Below are 18,188 nucleotides of genomic sequence, written 5' to 3'. Positions count from 1 at the left end.
CGATGTACAAGAAACCCAGACCTAGAATTCCGATTAAATACATATTTCCATAACCACCGATCGAGTTCTGAAACGGTGTGAAAGTTTCTCAATCTAGATCGATGAAGCAAGATACTAATACAGAATTGATTAGAAAAGTGAAGTGAAGAGAAGCTTACATATAGTAACAGCCGATGTCGTAGTCAGAGACCGAATAAACGCAACTTTGGAGGTTGAAGAGCGCAAGATTGAAGGTAAGAATTGATCAATCGATTGTTAATCATAGTTTTTGTAATAGAATATACATTATGTCGAAGAATTGTTACCTGATTTTATTTCTTCAGAAATGTTGTATCCGAAGATATTAGCGAAAAATGAAGTTGTTCAAAGGAAAACCCTGAAAATCTTTAACAACGGAAACACAATCAGGTAGATATGCATTTGGCTCCAATTTTGAAAATTGAGTAATTGTTTAAAATTTTGAATTTCGAATTTGCTTAAAATTATACCTAATTAAGTGCAAAATTAATCACGGGATCATATTAGTAACTTTAGTTAATATACCTTCAAATTATATGACATTTGTATATCACCACTTTAATCACGGGTATGTTTATATTTAGAAGTTTTGTCTAGTTTTTCAATATTGACTTCTGTTGCAGGCATTCATCAACACTGCTGGAACTATCTACAAGAAGATTCAGGATGAAATCAGAAATGTATCAAATGAGGCAAGTCCAATTTTGTTTTCCGATATAAAGTTATCGTTTTCAAATTTTTTTGTGAGCTAAATTAAGGTGTATATATATTTTTTTAATTGCATATTGGCAGTCTTTTGGAATTAAAGTTGGATGTGGTGGCAATCCGGGGCCTTCAGGAGGAAGAGATGGCTCTGCTTCTCAAGTTGGCGGCTGTTGCAGTTAAAAAATATCAGTAAATCAACTAACTCTTCATTAGATGTTGTAATTCTTCCTTCACACACACAGTGAATGAAATTTTTTGTCCTTCAAAACTTAAACAACTGTGAGAAAAAGAAAGAAAAGTAGGTTGAAATGTTTCTATATTTGTAAGTTGTTTTAGTTTATATTTAAATAAAGATTTTGTTCATGGGATGATGCAGTATAAAAAAAGGTCAAATGTACGTTTGGTTTTTTAGTTCTATATACAAATAGTATTTCTACTTATATCTAAAAGAATTCATCTGATGAGTTGGACATATATTCAGAAGCATGTCAAGGGACGAAAATGGCTTCCATTTCTCATAGGGGTATTTCTGGTACTGTTTTTTTCTATGACCTTCTTTTATTTTTTTTCACTAAATTGTAACTTTCTTGTGTTTTAATATTAATACTTACCACTTTCTTAAACTCATGATTTGGCAGATTCCTCCATTGCTTATGTTTTCTGCTGCAAGTGTTGCATTTGGAGGTATGCCTTTAAATTTTAAATGACTTAGAGTTTTTATTCTATCATAGTATAATTATTATTTTTAGGATTTTATATTTGAAAATATATAAAAAAGTATTTTTAATAAATCACAGGGCTTCAAAATTTCACTAATATTAGTGTTACATCTTTAAATCTTAATGAGAAACATAGTAAGTTTGGTTAAATCTTAATAATGTCCTATGGGTTTATATGCATGATTACAATCTCTTTATGTGCTAACTTGAGTCCTTATGATTTTAATGTATAGCCATTAGCTTAAAAAATTGATAACATGAAAAACAGATTAAATAATATAAATTAAAAAAGGGAAAATTTATAAATCATAAATTCATAGTCATAATATATTATGAATGTAGGAAAAACATACCATCAAAACAACAATCATCCCCAACAAAATATTAAACTTCAAAACCACAATGTCAAAGTACCGAATGAAAAATAAAATGCAAAATCACTGTTTTAAAATCATAATCCACTACCTTATGAAACTTGTACTTAAAATAAAAACTCAACCAATTTTTTCCAACTTTACCTTCACAATCTGGTTAATGCGTCCTTCCGGTGAAATTTTTGGAGTTTTTGTTGCTGATAACTTTTCATTCAACTCCAAATCAAAGACTTCTTCCAAATTTCTCTTCAAAACTGTTGGTGTATTGAAACTCTTCATGGGACTTGTTGCTGAGTTTTTATCAACAGTTTCAGGTGTTATGTTGTCGTCTGTCCTAGAAATTGCATCCTAAAAAAACAGATGTACTTAATTTATTTATAAAGTGAAGTAATATATTTATAACATAATTCGGTGCAAATATAATGTCTATATAACCTTCAAAATCCGATTATCTTGTGATTCAAAATCGGCTTCACCAATATCAAATGACTGTGAAGTACCCACCTGCATAATAAATATATATTATATGAACATTAATCGGCATCTTATATAAAACTGTAAACATTAATACCATAAACCATATGATTTAGTAAACAGGGGAGTTTATGTTTACATAGAAATAGTAAAAATATAATAATAATAATAATAATAATAATAATAATAATAAAATGACCTGTGAAACGGTAAACTTATTTTCCAGTTCTTCAATCAACTTTTCATCATCGCTGACTTTACATATACTATATTGGTTGTTCCTTTTTGAGACGTTGAAGTGTTTGATTGATATTTTAAACGCCAATTTCAAACCTTTAAGTGCATTTATCTCTCCGGGATAGAAAGCAGTACTAAAACCAAGCTAGAAAAAAAAAATAAAAAAAAGTTAGGTTAAAGTAATTAGATTAAGTGAAAGTATTAATTAATTTTAATTAAGGTGCACCACCTGTAATGTTTTATTAAACAGATCCTTGGCCGATTTCTTCAAAAGATACTTTCCATCCATTTCAAACATGGTTAAGGTAACAGTACCAGTACTGTCTTGTACACGCAACGGAATCATAAATCTAAAAAAAAATGATAATACAAAATTATTTATATATATGAAATATAATATAACTTTTACTGATTAAGTAGGAAATTAATAACCTCGGAATAACTGAAGTTTCAGTTTTTGTGCAGTCCTTATTATGACATTCATAACCATTAGTTAATCCATCAGCATTAGGTTGATCGTCTGCACCAGGAGGACGAAATGATTTGTAGTTGCAACTTGTACATGCGAAATAATGCCATGGTTCATTTTGTAAAATTCCCTTTATAGTGCCCACGATAATGAATGTATTTTTCTGCACATTAATTTTATTTTGATAATCCAAATCATATAACAAAAAAAAGTAGGATTATATTTACTATAAAATATATAAAAACACACCTCCAAAGGTTCAGAAACCTCAGAAATTGTCTTCAACTGAAAGTTAACCATGAAATCATCATGTTCGGAAACTTTATTAGACTTCATACGTGTCAATGTATTTGTGGATGAATCAGGGCGATCATCTCCATCCAAACTGTTTTTAAATAAAAATTAAACTAATATTTAGTCACATAAAAGTTAATTGTAGAAATTAGGATGATATAACATCAATTACCATTTCTTAAAAACATTTATTTCATCGATGCCCGTGTTTATGAACAACTTTGACACGGAAAAGTAGGTGTTAACCGTGGGACGATCTACAATAAAGTTTTTATTAAATGTTAGGATAATGATTAAAAAATAATATTTAATAACAAAATAATACAATATACCTCTCCAAATACTAAGTTTTGCAAATTGAAGGATAACAATGATACGAAGATTGTGTGGATTGTTATCAAGAAAGTGTTGCATCTTGTAAGCAAAATCACCCCACAAATTGACACTTAATTGCAAACCACTGCCAAATAAAAGTGCCAAATTAAATGAAATGATTATTATATGTACGTGAAATATCCAAAAATAAAAAAATAAAATAACAAACTTTGTATCTTGGATTTGGATGTTTAGCCTGTGCTTTTTCTTATCATCATTGTCTCGCAACATCTCACCAAATGCAACGACTAATCCAATAACATCTATGAACAACAAAAAAGATAAATTAAATATTATTATGAATTTAAAAATATGATATTCTATTTCTATTCAAACAATAAAATTTACCATAAAAAATAAATAATAAAATGCAACTAACCGATAGCGATGTTTTTAGGATGGACCAATGAGATAATAGATTGGTAATCAACAAACTCAAAATCAAATGTAGGTCCAGAAAAGTCATGACACTCCGTAACAACAGTTTCATGGACAAAACTAAGCTTATGATCTTGCCGAGTTAAAGTAAAACCACCCATCCTTTGAGATGCAAAGCTTGGACAATTTATGTAAAATGTCAAGCCATCTTTTAGAATGTTTTTGAATCGATAGATGTTTTTTCTTGTTACATTTGTTTGGATCTTAGTACCCTAAAAGAAGTAGAAAATATAAAATTATAATTTAATCATATTACATTTTGCATGTGGAATGAAAATATACTGTTAAATTGTAAGATACCTGCTCATCTATTAAGATTAATTCAATGGAGAAAAGTTCGTCCTTGTTATAGAATGAAAAAAGGTTCCATAGGTTTATCACTCTAACTTTGATAGTCGAATCATCTTTAAGTACATCCAAATCTGCAATCAAAGTAACATTTGACTGTGCCATCGGTCTGCAAAGAAAAAACAAAGTCAATAAAAAATTTACAATAAAATTTAAATGCCCTTTTGATTAGAAAAATGTAAAAAACGAAAAAAATAAATGAAGAAATAATGCAAATCATAATTAATAAGACAACATAAAGAATCCAAATTATCAATTAATAAGACAACAGAAAAAAAAAATATTTTTTTACCTTTGAGTATTAAATAAGACAACAGAAAGAATCAAATAAAAAGAAACATACCTAATGGATTGATAAGACAACAAAAAATAATTGTAAAAATAAATATCTATTATAAAATAAAAGTAAACAGTCATTATTCGCATATGATTAGAAAAATGTAAAATACGAAAAAAAATAAATGAAGAAATAATCCAAATCATAATTAATAAGACAACATAAAGAATCCAAATTATCATTTAATAAGACAACAGAATTTTTTTTTTTTTTTTTACCTTTGAGAATTAAATTGAAATAATACGAATTTATGTTATATAATTGTTCATACAGAAAGTATGATGCTATAAATGTAAAAATAAATCATATAAAGCATTCAAATCACAGAAAAACTAAAACATAATTGCTGTATAGCGTGCCCTTTTTGGCCTTTGATTAGAAAAATGTAAAATATGAAAAAATAAAGGAAGAATTTCAGAATTTCACACAAACACATGCAGTACCAATAACAAAAAAAATAACATAAAGCATTCAAATCACAGATACAATGAAACATAGTTACTGTTTGTATTATACACGAATATAAAATGAAATAAAATAGACTTTTGATTGCATTTTAATCAAATAAAAAGAAACATACCTGATGGATTGAACACAGAACATGTGTAGTACCAGTAACAAAAACAAAGTGACATTAAGCATTCAGATCACAGTAACACTCAAACATAGTTACTGTTAGTCGTATACACGAATATAAAATGATATACAATGGACATTTGATTGCATTTTTATAAAATAAAAAGCAACATACCTGATTGATTGAACACAGAACAGGTGCAGATTGACAAGAATAAAACGTCAGAAGAAGAGCGCAATTTTGTTTTGGGGTTCAGTTTTTATAACACGATGAAATAAACGGAAATGAGGTATATTTGGTATAAGATTAATAAAAATAAAAATAAATGCAGATTTTAAGGGATATAGTAAATCAAATTTCAAAATACCAAAACTTTCTTTGAAATGATTCAGTCAAATGAAATCTATATGTTTTTGAATTTTTATATTTGAAGAGATAAGTTTTAAAATTAATTTGATTGCATAGTTTTGATGCAGGTAATATCGGATATGAGATAAATGCTATAATTAATCAAAACTAAAATTGCGCTATTTAGGAGATAAGTTTTAAAATTAATTTGATTGCATAGTTTTGATTCAGTCAACGATTTGTGTTAATTTCATTCCTGATTTACCGGAGATAATTTGCTCGATTTTTATGTTTTTAATTTCAGTATTATTTGCTGTAAAACAAATAACCGATTGACCATAAAAATAGGATTGATATCAATGTTTATTTGCAGGATATTCAAAAATTGGGACCTGATTTATAAGAGATGTTGTATTCGTTTATGTGGTGCAAATAATGGGCGGGAAAATGAATCATAAGGGATCCCTGGTAAGGATACATGGCAAGTTGGAGTTGCAAAAGATGACACGTGGAGTGTAAAAGCACTCTTTTATTAAGAATATATATATATATATATATATATATATATATATATATATATATATATATATATATATACTAAATTATTTTTTGTGTTGAAACTTGTTGAAAATTGTAAGAAAATACCAATATGACCGTTAATATTGGGTTTTATCTAGATCAAAATACACCAATGCTCTATTTGGATTGAAGTACACCAATGGCTTAGGAAAAGTGGTAGACATCGACTTTTAAATGGTTAACTTCACCGGACGACAAACTCATTGCTTCGGATACTCTCAAGATCATGCACATAAGGGGATTGTAGTTAAGAGGGAAGGAAAAAAAATTGGAAAGTTAATCACTTGTCGTTGAGAGGTGCCCTGATTTATGAGGATCAAGGGGCAATACACTTAATTTGCAAGTAATTTCTTTTAATTGAGTTGCAATTGACATGTAATTTCCACGTAATAATAATTTACATACAATATCGGTAATTTCAACAAGTTTAAAGGTATGTCTAGCACAAAAATAAGTTTAATGACAAAATATATACACAAAAATAAAGTTGGTTACTCTTACAAGTCATTATCCTAACACCATTGCATTAGACTTGACAAATCCCAAATATCATTTAGAAAATTGTTATCAAATAGAAAAATCTAAATCTTCTAGGTTCTAAGGTAATTCATTTATATTTAATCATGATCCAATATAAAATAAATTGTAATTGTTTCAACTCTCATATTGATGCAAACACTTAAAATGATATTGTTGTTCTCTTTACTAAGCTGATTCAGGGGACTCCTGAGATCATGAGATCATCTTGATGTTTTTGCTTCCTCTTTCTAGATCCATAATTTGAAATCATTATCATTTTCTTCCTATGTTCCGTTAATTGTTGCAGATATTCATCTGAATTGGGGTATGAATCACTTGATGATGTTGTCCTATGTGTGCGTCTGTATGTGGAACTGATCATAAACCCAAGAAGAAACAATTCAATTTAGTGATAATTTGAGACATGGATTTCAAATGACAACAATAATAGATTGCACATTAATGTTGAGTTTCTTCTAACAACATCTAAGGTGTTTGGCAAAAAAAAAACTTATTGCTTATTAGCTTATTAGCTTATAAGCTAATAAGTTAGAGTGATATAACTTATGAAAAAGTGGCTTATTAGTGGTTTCCCACCACAATAAGCTATTTTTATCCAAACATTTTTTTAGCTTATAGTGATGTGGAACCACTAATAAGCTATTAAAATCCTTAAATAAGCTTAGCCAAACTGTAACATCCCAATAATCTAAGTAAAATTTTCATTTTAAATTCAATCCAAATACCATCAAATCACATATCAATCACTTAAAAGTATGTAATAATGAATTAGTTATCAGAGTACAATTCCCAAGATCATAAATGTGCGGAATAACATGGGTGGATGCGTTGCGATAAAACTGAGCCCTTCCCTTTTGAACCGAAGTACCTGAAAACATAAACATAACTGTAAGCACGTAGCTTAGTGAGTTCCCTCAAAATACCACATACCATACATATAAACGGGCCCCACCCACAGCATAACGGGCCCCGCCCAAATCGCATACGGGCCCCGCCCACCGCATAACGGGCCTCACCCACAATAATATATATAAACATACATACACATGAAAGAGTCACAAAGACAACAAGCATACACATACATATCAACATGTATCAAAAAGACCACTATCATCCTACAAGCATGATCCAGTGGGCTGACATTGGTGCCTTTGACCCACGAGTATAGTGAAGAGACTCACCTCAAACTGAAGATAGACAAATCGTACTCCCGGACTGCTACTACCACGACTCCTCACACTGAACATTCCAATTAACCCTAGTAAATACTCGGGGGTAATAACCCATAAAAGGTCTAGACTACCATCCAACATGCTAAGGGGTAAAAAACCATTTTACCCTTCCCTTAATGAGCCTCTCAACCCATTGACTAAACCCAAAAGACCTAAGGCCCAAAAAGGCCCAAGAGACCTAAAGCCCAACAATGGACCAAAAAGTCATAAGGCCCAATAGTGGCCCAAACGTCCTAAAACCGAAAAATGGTTACTGGTGAGTACGCCCCACGTACTAACTTTCACCAAAGGATATTGAGGACTTAGTCACGTACGCTCAACGTATGCTTACGTACGCCCGACGTACGTGTCACACCCCCAAACCGGAACGGCGGAAACGTTCAGGGGCGGAGGACGTCATGTACAGTATCACAACAATTGTATAATAGGAATCAAAGCAAACACAACCATTACATTGATAAGGTAAAGTATTTACATCTTTTCAATACATAGTTTGTATTACATCAAAATGTATAGCAAAAGTATTAAAAGACGCGACTCTAAAAGCTCCGTCTTCTCAAAATCTGTGAGTGTACCTGTCTTATCGGTTCCCTGAGAATACAAGTGATTTTAAAAGTGTATCAACATTTAAGTTGGTGAGTTCATAAGTATGTTTTAGTGAAGGAAAACTTGTCTTTGTACTATGAAAATGCTAGTATGTTTCTCCAGAAAATCCAATATTTTCTATAGTGAATGTAATGTAGTCATGTATGTTGATATTGCCATATTTATACATGTTTTTAAGCAATATTTACTTATATTTTTATTAATATTTTGGTTATTTGCATAGAATAATGGTACTTATAAGCTTAAATTGTTCTTTGCAGCCAAATAGAAGCATTTTTGGAGAAAGGGACTAAAAATGACAAAACACGGAACTTTGGAGGCTTGGAGATTAAAAGATGAAGAAGCTTACATAATCTGCTGGCTTCACGTCGTGAGGCGTATAGATTCACGACGTGAACACGAATCTTCCAAAAGATAAAGATCGCGAAGAAAAGTCCTTAGCCAACACGGAAATCTACTATTCACGTTGTGAGGCATATCTATTCACGACGTGAGAACGGAAAAATCAGAAACTATATATACTCTTGCTCATTACGATTTAAAGGACTTTTGGCAGATTGAAAAAGTTCCTGGAGACGATTTTCAGAAGAGGAGAAAGTCTGGAATAGGATTTCAACACCAAAGGAGAAGATTAGTTCATAATTGGATTCTAGTTTTGGTACACTTTAAATATGTTTTGCAATATGATTTTTGTTAACTTGTTTGCTAGGATGTCCAACTAAATCTAGTTTCATTCGTTAGCTAGATGAAGCTGGAACTCATGGATTTAATATTTTAGATTTGATGTACTTGTTGGTTATGCCTTCTGTTGATTGATTTTACCTAGCATGTTTGATTTAGTATTTAATTGCTTTTAATTCTTGTTCTGTGTAGTTAGTGATTATTAATCTGCATGAATTAGAATACTTGGTAATTTAGTGAACATTAAATTATTAGATCTAGGATCACCATTCTTAGTTAAGTATTGAATTAGGCTGTGCTAGAGAACTCATATTATGACCGTAATTGTGCTTTGTTAATCAATCTTACATAGCTCCAATTCATTAAATAATTGATTATGTGTTAAATTAAGTGAGAACATACTTTGATTTACATGAATTAATTAATATTAGTAGATTTAGAACTAAATTGCTAATACTATCTTAATTGGTAACCAACAGTACTTGTCATAGCTAAACTATAAACCATTGAGGGAAAGCAGATTCGAACTAACAGAAGTGTTTTGTTTATTGATTGAATTTGTGTTAAAGAATTAAGTTAATCTAAACTTGCAAAATTAGATAAATCCCATTCCTTTGTTAGTAATTAGGTTAATTTTAATAGTAGATAGGTTAATTAGTCAAAACCGTTCCTTATGATCGACACCCGACTTGCCCAACTATTCTATAATTTGACTAGGTACACTGCCTAGGTGCAATATAGTTAGTTAAGTTAGTTAGGTTATAAATATAAAATTAGGTGTAACCATTTGCATGTATCATATGTTCCTTGTAAATGTATACTGTATTAGTGTACTCAGTACTAGACGACAGTGTATTGCATCTGTATTTGTATGAAACCTTTGTATGTATACCTGGATACTACCAGTTGTAGTAAAAGTAGTGTACTGTAATAGCGTTTGTATGAAAACCTAAGTATGAATGCCTGATTATCACCAGCTGTAGTGTAAAGTAGTGTATCATAGAGTACTGTAGTTTTATTAAATGAAATAAAACTGCTGAAGTAGTGTTAATCCCGTAAACATATGTGTTAGTTATACTGTTGTGAGTTTCATATAACCATGCTTGATATGACCTACTGACCTCTAAGATGTTCTTAAGGCGTCTGAAAGTTATGACATTTGTCACCCCAGGCCTGTCGGCCTAACTGTAGCTAGCAGTTCAGGTGTGGATTGTCATTCCCGTATAGATCTATACACAAATCTCACGCTCTCCCTCCAGGAGACTCTAGTTATACTGTATAGATTTAGTTCCGTACCCTTATGGATACTAGTGAAGTAGTGCCCCACAACCATGTATTAACTAGTTTACGTGTAGTGTCGTAGTGTTGTAGTGTTCTCTTGTATTAGAAACTGTATGTATTGTCATGTATTAATGTACCTTATAGTGCAAAATAATCATACTTAAATAATTATTTTAGTAGTGTATACTTGTATCAATGCATTAGAGTAGTGTTTCCCAAACTATACCTATTATAGTTTCGTTTGTATGTTCTTGTTCCGTGTATTGTATTTAGCGAAGTAGTGTAGTGAATTTCAAATTATACCGATTATAGTCTAACTGTAATGTTCTGTAGTGTAATGAAAACATTTGCAATTTAATTGTATGAAAGCAATATACCCTTATGCTCGACATATTACAAAAGGGTTAAAAATATATGAAATATTTTTATGAAGTGTATCGAATACTCGGTTTGAAACAATTGCAAAGGTTTTAAAACTATTTAAAAATGTTTGAAAAAAACAAAAGTCCTTGTGTTTTACTTGTATCCCCCCCTAAAAATATTAACAACGTTGAAAATGTAGGGGTATGAACTCACATTGAATGTGCGTTTGAGTTTGAATTAACGAGCTGTAGAAATGATCATCGGTAAGCGTACGTGCGAATACGTTATCCTAAAAATAATTATATTTGACGTCGTATTTAAATTAATAATATATTAATTTAAATAATGAGTTAAATAATAAATTAATTATGCAATGGATACTTACAAAATTAATTGGAATTATTTGGAAATGTTGCAAAGTGTTTTTGGTTGGCAAAAATGGGTTTACGGTTGGATAAATGGGTTCATGGTGTGTTCTTGGGGAATTATGAAAACTTGAATATCATATGAAGATTTGAAGGCGGGTTTGAATGTTCTTGATGGAAATATGAAGATTTGAAGGAATCTGGGTGAAATCTCTTGAAGATTGAGAGAAAAAGGGGGTGTTCACGGATGGTAGTTGAGAGGATTTTGGGAGTGGTTCACGGTTGAAAAGGTGGGAAATGAATTGATTTACGGGTGAATATATATATATATATATATATATATATATATATATATATATATATATACATATATATATATATATATATATATATATATATATATATATATATATATACATATATAGGGAGTGTTTACGGTCATAATGGGCCAAGGCCTTTTGTGTTTACGGTTCTACCATTTGGGTTTTCGCCCTTAATGGGCTTTGGATTGTGTTTACGGTCTAAAAGCAACCGTAAACACCCTTTTTGAAATCAAGCCAAACCATAAACAACTTGATTCTTTGCATTCATGACCGTGAACTCCTTTTGGAGTTAAGTGTTTGACCGTGAACTCCAATTGGAGTTTACTCCTTGACCGTGAACTCCTTTTGGAGTCAATTGATTTAAACCTTAAACTATCCACCTATATTAAGTTATAATATCATAATTCACTTAAGGCTTAAGCTATATTTAGTTAGTAGCTTATAATTAAGCCCTTGGGATAATAGAGGATGTATTTATACATAAGGATCGAAATGAAAATTTTGAATCTTATTGAATCGAGAATGACGGGTTGTTACAGTACGACCCAGATAGCCAAAACAACATTAAGCACTTAATGCATTAAGTCAAAACGTCCATTTTGTAGATCTGGCTCTTGGGGGATGTCTTAAACGATAAAGTCACTAACTTGATACCTTTGCATGGCTTAAAGAGACTCAAACCTTAGATTTAGCATTCTACTTCCATCAAATGATCATTAACTCATGCATGGTTGCTCTACAACCATCACGATGCAAACTTTATGGACTAGGAACCTTAGAAACATCAAAAGGAACATCTCGTAACTTCTGGTGTAACATTTACTTACAAGAACTCATTCATGGGACCAAAATATGCTAAAATCCCAACTCATTCTAGATACAAGCATAGAATAACCAAGGTCAAGACTTTATACCTCTAGAAAGTTGAGGAAGATAAGTAAACCCTGGATCTACAAGCTCTTACTTGATGAATGCTTCTTCACTAAGCTTCTTCTTCTTCAAGATACACCAAAACACACACAAAGATCAACTCTCTCTAGAAATGGGTTAGGGTTTCGAGATAGTGCTTAAAGGGGTAATAGAGGCTGATAATGAGAGAGCCTTGGGACATAAGGTGTTTAAATAGGGTGCAAACCCTAAAACTTAGGGTTTGCCCCTGGCTCACGTACGCCCAGCGTACCAAAGGTACGCCCAACGTATCAGGTGGTTAACCTTGTGTCCAACATCCTTCGAGGTACGCCTATCGTACCTCATGTATGCCCAGCATACGAGGTTTTCATGCAAAATAAATAAACATTTAATAAATAAGAAATTTACCTGAAATACCAGGTGTTAAACAAACACCCCTAGATTGAAAATGTTGAAAACATAACCCAAAAGAGAATCGAGGAAAACAAAGAATTGAAGAATACGATAAGGATAATTCACACCATAGGAAATCATAACCCGCATCACCGTCGCTGGTCTAAGTTAGGGTTTTTGTTTCAGATTTAACTGACGATCTGAGTTCCGGTTTCCGTTTGCACTTGTGTGTGTTAGTTATGGATTTTAAATTTCAGATTCTAAAACCTATATTTTCAGATTGGGAATTGGCTCATGTTGATTCTAGATTTTGAGCATCGATTTAGGGTTTAGGTTGTCTGAGATGTGAATTTTGATCATCAATTTCCATGGGTAGTCCGATCAGGACTTGCGAATAGTGGCAGACATGGTGGTGGTGACATACGAAAGTGACATTGATTCTGATGGAATGGATAGTTTCAGAAATAGAGGAAATGTCGGTGGTGGTCAGCGATGAAAGTGGTTTGTCGCCGATGATGTAGGGCGGTTCAATGCTATGATAAAGATAGAAGATGGGGTGTGGGGGTTAGATTTATTTATTTATTACTTTTTAATTAAAACAAATTTTAAAAAGGTAAATTAAATTAACAAGGTCCTGTAGTTTGTGAGAGAACGGAAAAACTAAAAATGAAGTCTTGACCTAGACGGCTAAGTCGTTTCCACATTACAAAATGGCCCAACCCAAAGTTTACATGGTTTTGATTTTGGGTCTTTCTATTTTATATAAAGAATTAAAAAAACTTGCACGTAAATAAACAAGTCATTTGAAGTTGGAATATTCAACCCTAACCTTACCCATTTAATTTTCATGTCCCGTCGAGTCAACCCATTTAATTAAACATGTTAAAATATCTTAGCCATACCTGTGTATTTCGTGTCATGTCGGGTTAGCATGACGTATCACCTTTTGCCACCTTTACCACATGGACAAAATTAGGGATACTAACGATACCAAATGAGGTCAGAAGTTACCCCAAATTCACATGTTTTCCTCAAATTTCTATATCACACAGTCCCCCGAATCCATGTTAACCTGTTTGGTCCGAAATCCCTAGTTTAACCGTATTTATCTTCTTTTTACTTCTTTATTTCATTTAACCTTAAGTATTACACTAATTTTTCTAATACAATAGATATATTACACAACGGTCATTCTAAGTTTAACATTTATGTTTATAAATACAACAATTAAATATATTGTAATTATTTCGGAGCATGGTCCCCCAAAAACATTATAAAAATATCCCGCCGTATGGAAGTAATGTCTCCTATTTTTTGAGTAAGACAAGCAAGAATTTTGCATAGCCGGGTCCTATGGAGGTTTTTAACATTTGTAGACCAAATAATGATCCAGAATAAAAAAAAAATTAACAATTATTGTAAGAAAATAAAAAAAAATTAACAATTATTGTAAGAAAATAAAAAAAAATTAACCATGATTATAAAAAAAACTTAACATGAACACAAACATTTAAAAAAATAAATCAAATAATGTAATAAATCATTCCTAAGAATGATTCAAAATAAAAAAAAATAACTAAAAGTGTAATTGGCATACAATTGGTATCAAAACCCGGTGTATTAATCAGCTATCTAGAATTTTTTTTTCCTTAATCAAATTATGGGTTATTTCGGTCTTTGGGCCTAACCCAAATTACCTGTCAAATAGCGTGACAGAATAGAGTTACCGAACTCAAACCTCCCTGTATAACTTACAGCACAAATGGTTTCAATCATCATCAAATTCCAATATTTACACACAACAAATATATCGAATTCATGAAAAACAGCAGTTGCCTATCCAATGCCAAAAACACTAAGGAGTTTTTGCACAAAATTATTGCCCCACCGACGATCGTTTTGAAGCAAACCTTTCATTGATTGTGTCGCTTGACTATCTTGTTGTTCGCCTACTTGTTGTTTTTCTTGACATTGGTTCTTGCAAGAATCTTGATTTTCATGTATGGATGATATCTCTGCTCTTGGATTCGAATTAGAGGCATTTTCATCCTCTTTCGAATCTAACTGAGATTGATTGAATTGGTTTATTCAGAAATTTATTTTTATATAGAGATATGACAGTTTAAACAATGGCCGAATTCTTTTATTTATGAGTTCCAAATTTACTTGTTCGGGTAAGGATTTTGAATTAGAATTAGCACCACTAGTGATATGCTCAAGGACACAACTGGAATGATATTATTGATATCAAGAGACATAATCAAAACAAAAATCTTGATTCATTTTCCTAAAAGAGCCGGTTCTTATTGTAAACTCTCCTGAAACTAGCCAAAAAAGAAAAAAGAAACACATTAAGCGTTTACCTCAGGCAATTTGAGGTCCTTTGTAGATGCCATAACAGCTCCATTCACTTCATCTTTTGGAGCTTCATGGACCGAACCTTCTCGATTTGTTTCCATTATCGGTAAGTCACTCAAACCAGGGACTAAAACAGGCACTCCTTGGTCCGATTCCAACACTTCATTCATATTTATCGCGAATCCTTTGGATTCTTTGGGTTTTGGGATGCCAGTAGAATTGATCAAGTCTACTGGCATCCTTTCATTAGCTGCAACCGTCTGAATATCTGCGGTTGCAGCTGATTCTAAGACTTCATTTAACATGGGGCCGGCCTCAAATATTCTCCTCGAATCGGGATCTTCCCAGTCTTCGCAAAGAGTAATAATGTTCACGGTTTCCCAGCATTCAAGCATCCGGTCAGGTCCTGGCTGCCACATGAAATTGCCGTTGCTTTCTTGCATTATGAACTTGAACTTGATGCACTTTCCGATCGGTATTTCCTGATTAAAGAAAACATATAATCGCCATTATTGGACACAGAACAAGACATGACATAACAGAACAGATTGTACTGTATTTGGTCGAAAAAAATTACAATTTTTTATCTCGCAAAATGCATGGAACTTACAAGATCCACAGTCCATAAATGTCCATCTGACCATGTCAATGGAATGGCATTATTTGGATCCCATAAACCGAACATTGGATCTTCGCCAACTATTAGAAAATTCTGGCCAAACGAGCATTCTTTCTGTAACTGGAATCTTACACAAACTGTTGGTGCTTCTGCTTTTGCATCAACCATATGTAAAAAGATTATTAACCATGGTAAGGAACAAAATAAAAAAGGGAATCATTTTAAATGATTTTGGTAAAAGCAAGATTTGCATACATACTTGTGTATCCGTTTGGTGAAGGTTCTATCAGCAGTTCCTGGTTCTCGACCTCTGCCTGCATCTTTCCAACACTTAGAAAAGGACCAAATGAAAAACCAGTCCTTAAATAATAAAACCCGCTAAAGAATCTGTCATTAAAAATGCAAAGAAATACTTTTGAAGGCTAATCACATAAAAGTGAAAGATGGACGTGTTAACAAATTCAAAGATATCACACATCCATTATACATAAAACGATTAACCCAGTCAATCAAGAATCAGAATCTATTATAAGTACAGTTCTAGATAGGGAGGGAGGGAATTTGAGGGACCTGGGTGCGAGAGGATGAGAGAGAAGCAGGACGAACACCTCTGTGTGTTGATGAAGCCGAGATTGAGAGCTTGAAATCGACTTCTTTGTTCTTGAGATGATTACGAGAATGGTGAATGGGGATTCTCAACAGTGATTTGCCTCCCAACAAATCATCCCTGAGAGACAGAAATCCAACGGTTTTCTCGCTGTAAGAAACCAGTTTCAAATATGGGGAAGACGAAGACGAACCCATCACGGCTTCCATGAGCTTCAGTCGTGAGTTGGGTTTGTAGGTGTATGTATTTGTATAGATGGTGAGGCTCGTGAGTGTAGAGATAAAGGGGTGTATGTATTAATGTATAGATGGTGATTGGGGAGAGTGTGTATGTAGGGACGGATCAAGTACCAGGTGGCTGGCTCCTAATCACGAGGAAATGAGTGAGGATTAATTTAAGGAGTTTTTAGAATCTCAAAGCCAAAGAGTTTTTGTAGCTCGACTCCATAGTTATTTTTGGCAAGGTTAAATGCTCCACCATCATGTGCCCCTCGATTTGCAAATCTTTAATTACAAGGGTTCACTTCATAAATAACAATATGCATATTTTATTTTTTTTTATAATTTTCTTATAAAGTATCGCTATTTTTAATACATGGTAACTTATGTTTCACGCCTAACATTTAATATTGTTAGGTTTGCCAAATAAAAAATAGTTTATATACTATCTATTAATTATAAAGAACTTATTCCTAACGTTAATCGATTAAATGTCTATAAAATGAAATGCAATAAATTTATGATACGAAACTATTATTATTATTTAATTTTTGACAATTTAATAAATACATATAAATCTTATGAATCTACAATCGTACAGCTGAACAAACGACCCAAATCATATTAGGATTGTGTTTGGTATAAGATTGTAATAGGATCGGGGATCGTGATTGGAATCCGATCTGTTAGGTAAGAGGATAACAAGTTACAACTCTGTGTCGATAGGACATGAATCTCTATTACTATGAATTTCACATGATCCTATCACTACATCAAAATCTGAATTCAATGGTTACCAAAAGGTTCAAACCATTTTACCTTCTATTTTTTTTTCCACTTTTTTAACCATAAATGACTAAGTTGTGGTAAGGAAAAAACAACAATTTTTTTTCTTCTTTCAGCCACTCAAGAATCATGTCACACCTTCAAAAATTGAAATAATCAAAAAGAAACACAAAAAAAAGAATCAGGAAGCAACTCAAAAATCAAACAAAATATAAAGAAACTCAAAAATCGAACAAAATGTCAAGAAGCAACCATCAATGTTTGAAGTTATGGAACATATTCATTTGTTCAATAGTTCCACATATTCATATCAACATTTGTTATTTTGAAAAGACATTATTCATCATTAGGGGTGCAAACAAGCCGAGCCGAACCCGAGTCTGACCAAGCTCGACTCGGGCTCGAGCTCGAGCTCGACTCGATTTGAGCTTCATTGTACTGAGTTTGACTCGAGTTCATAAAGAATTATGCAAGTTCGGCTCGGGCTCGAGCTCGACTTGTTTTTTTGTCTAACGTGCCTAAATAAGCTTAAGCTCGGTTCGAGCTTGTTAAGAAGTTCGTCACTAATATCCTAAATCCCTAATTCCCCAAATATGTTTTTAATTTAATATATAA

General features: G+C 32.2%; 3 protein-coding genes and 1 long non-coding RNA gene across 10 annotated transcripts; 1 reads left to right on the top strand and 3 right to left on the bottom strand.

The window, feature by feature from the left end:
• On the top strand, positions 1 to 6,717 carry LOC145111037 (uncharacterized). 4 transcript variants are annotated; one of them, XR_013710160.1, is made up of 9 exons: positions 1 to 233; positions 324 to 408; positions 642 to 710; positions 811 to 912; positions 1,205 to 1,255; positions 1,362 to 1,407; positions 5,563 to 5,654; positions 6,087 to 6,181; positions 6,391 to 6,717. It is a non-coding gene; the product is annotated as an uncharacterized LOC145111037 (long non-coding RNA). The 4 variants fall into 4 exon arrangements; XR_013710158.1 differs by lacking the exon at positions 5,563 to 5,654; XR_013710159.1 differs by lacking the exon at positions 6,391 to 6,717 and having other exon boundaries at positions 5,558 to 5,654; positions 6,087 to 6,258.
• On the bottom strand, positions 1,800 to 2,849 carry LOC145111035 (uncharacterized). The gene is made up of 4 exons (XM_079047333.1): positions 2,757 to 2,849; positions 2,490 to 2,672; positions 2,252 to 2,320; positions 1,800 to 2,164 (listed from the first exon to the last, which is right to left on the bottom strand). Exons 1-4 carry the CDS (start codon positions 2,823 to 2,825, stop codon positions 1,937 to 1,939), a joined length of 549 nt encoding a protein of 182 aa, XP_078903459.1. The 5' UTR covers positions 2,826 to 2,849; the 3' UTR covers positions 1,800 to 1,936.
• Positions 2,870 to 3,736, bottom strand: LOC145113873 (uncharacterized). Its single transcript, XM_079049919.1, has 5 exons — positions 3,623 to 3,736; positions 3,463 to 3,547; positions 3,246 to 3,381; positions 2,937 to 3,159; positions 2,870 to 2,877 (listed from the first exon to the last, which is right to left on the bottom strand). Exons 1-5 carry the CDS (start codon positions 3,702 to 3,704, stop codon positions 2,870 to 2,872), a joined length of 534 nt encoding a protein of 177 aa, XP_078906045.1. The 5' UTR covers positions 3,705 to 3,736.
• Positions 6,718 to 14,708: 7,991 nt separating the features above from the next.
• Positions 14,709 to 16,975, bottom strand: LOC145111033 (Carbohydrate-binding-like fold). 4 transcript variants are annotated; one of them, XM_079047332.1, is made up of 5 exons: positions 16,533 to 16,975; positions 16,222 to 16,349; positions 15,954 to 16,114; positions 15,349 to 15,825; positions 14,709 to 15,049 (listed from the first exon to the last, which is right to left on the bottom strand). In XM_079047332.1, the coding sequence occupies exons 2-5, from the start codon at positions 16,280 to 16,282 to the stop codon at positions 14,822 to 14,824; spliced, it is 927 nt and encodes a 308-aa protein (XP_078903458.1). In that variant the 5' UTR covers positions 16,283 to 16,349; positions 16,533 to 16,975; the 3' UTR covers positions 14,709 to 14,821. The 4 variants fall into 4 exon arrangements, with proteins under 4 accessions (XP_078903458.1, XP_078903457.1, XP_078903455.1 ...); XM_079047331.1 differs by having other exon boundaries at positions 14,709 to 15,045; positions 16,222 to 16,276; XM_079047329.1 differs by having other exon boundaries at positions 16,222 to 16,276; positions 16,533 to 16,972.
• Between the last annotated feature and the right edge of the window lie 1,213 nt (positions 16,976 to 18,188).

Source organism: Lactuca virosa, chromosome 5, assembly GCF_052849685.1.
Source record: "Lactuca virosa cultivar CGN04683 chromosome 5, Lactuca_virosa_CGN04683_v6, whole genome shotgun sequence".
Lineage (NCBI taxonomy): Eukaryota > Viridiplantae > Streptophyta > Magnoliopsida > Asterales > Asteraceae > Lactuca > Lactuca virosa.
Note: the sequence above shows the minus strand (reverse complement) of the source record. Positions and strands in the feature narration are given on the sequence as shown.

Bases quoted from the DNA above. Each gene is read 5' to 3' on its own strand.
- LOC145111035 (XM_079047333.1), bottom strand. From the start codon at position 2,825: ATGTTTGAAATGGATGGAAAGTATCTTTTGAAGAAATCGGCCAAGGAT. The intron at 2,673-2,756 runs GTGGTGCACCTT...TTTTTTTTCTAG, and splicing joins TGTTTAATAAAACATTACAG to CTTGGTTTTAGTACTGCTTT. The intron at 2,165-2,251 runs GTTATATAGACA...CTGTTTTTTTAG, and splicing joins AAGATAATCGGATTTTGAAG to GATGCAATTTCTAGGACAGA.
- LOC145113873 (XM_079049919.1), bottom strand. From the start codon at position 3,704: ATGCAACACTTTCTTGATAACAATCCACACAATCTTCGTATCATTGTT. The intron at 3,382-3,462 runs GTAATTGATGTT...ATTTAAAAACAG, and splicing joins ATAAATGTTTTTAAGAAATG to TTTGGATGGAGATGATCGCC. The intron at 3,160-3,245 runs GTGTGTTTTTAT...ATTAATGTGCAG, and splicing joins AGGTTTCTGAACCTTTGGAG to AAAAATACATTCATTATCGT.
- LOC145111033 (XM_079047329.1), bottom strand. From the start codon at position 16,778: ATGGAAGCCGTGATGGGTTCGTCTTCGTCTTCCCCATATTTGAAACTG. The intron at 16,115-16,221 runs GTATGTATGCAA...TTGATGCAAAAG, and splicing joins TTCACCAAACGGATACACAA to CAGAAGCACCAACAGTTTGT. The intron at 15,826-15,953 runs GTAAGTTCCATG...TTCTTTAATCAG, and splicing joins ATTTATGGACTGTGGATCTT to GAAATACCGATCGGAAAGTG.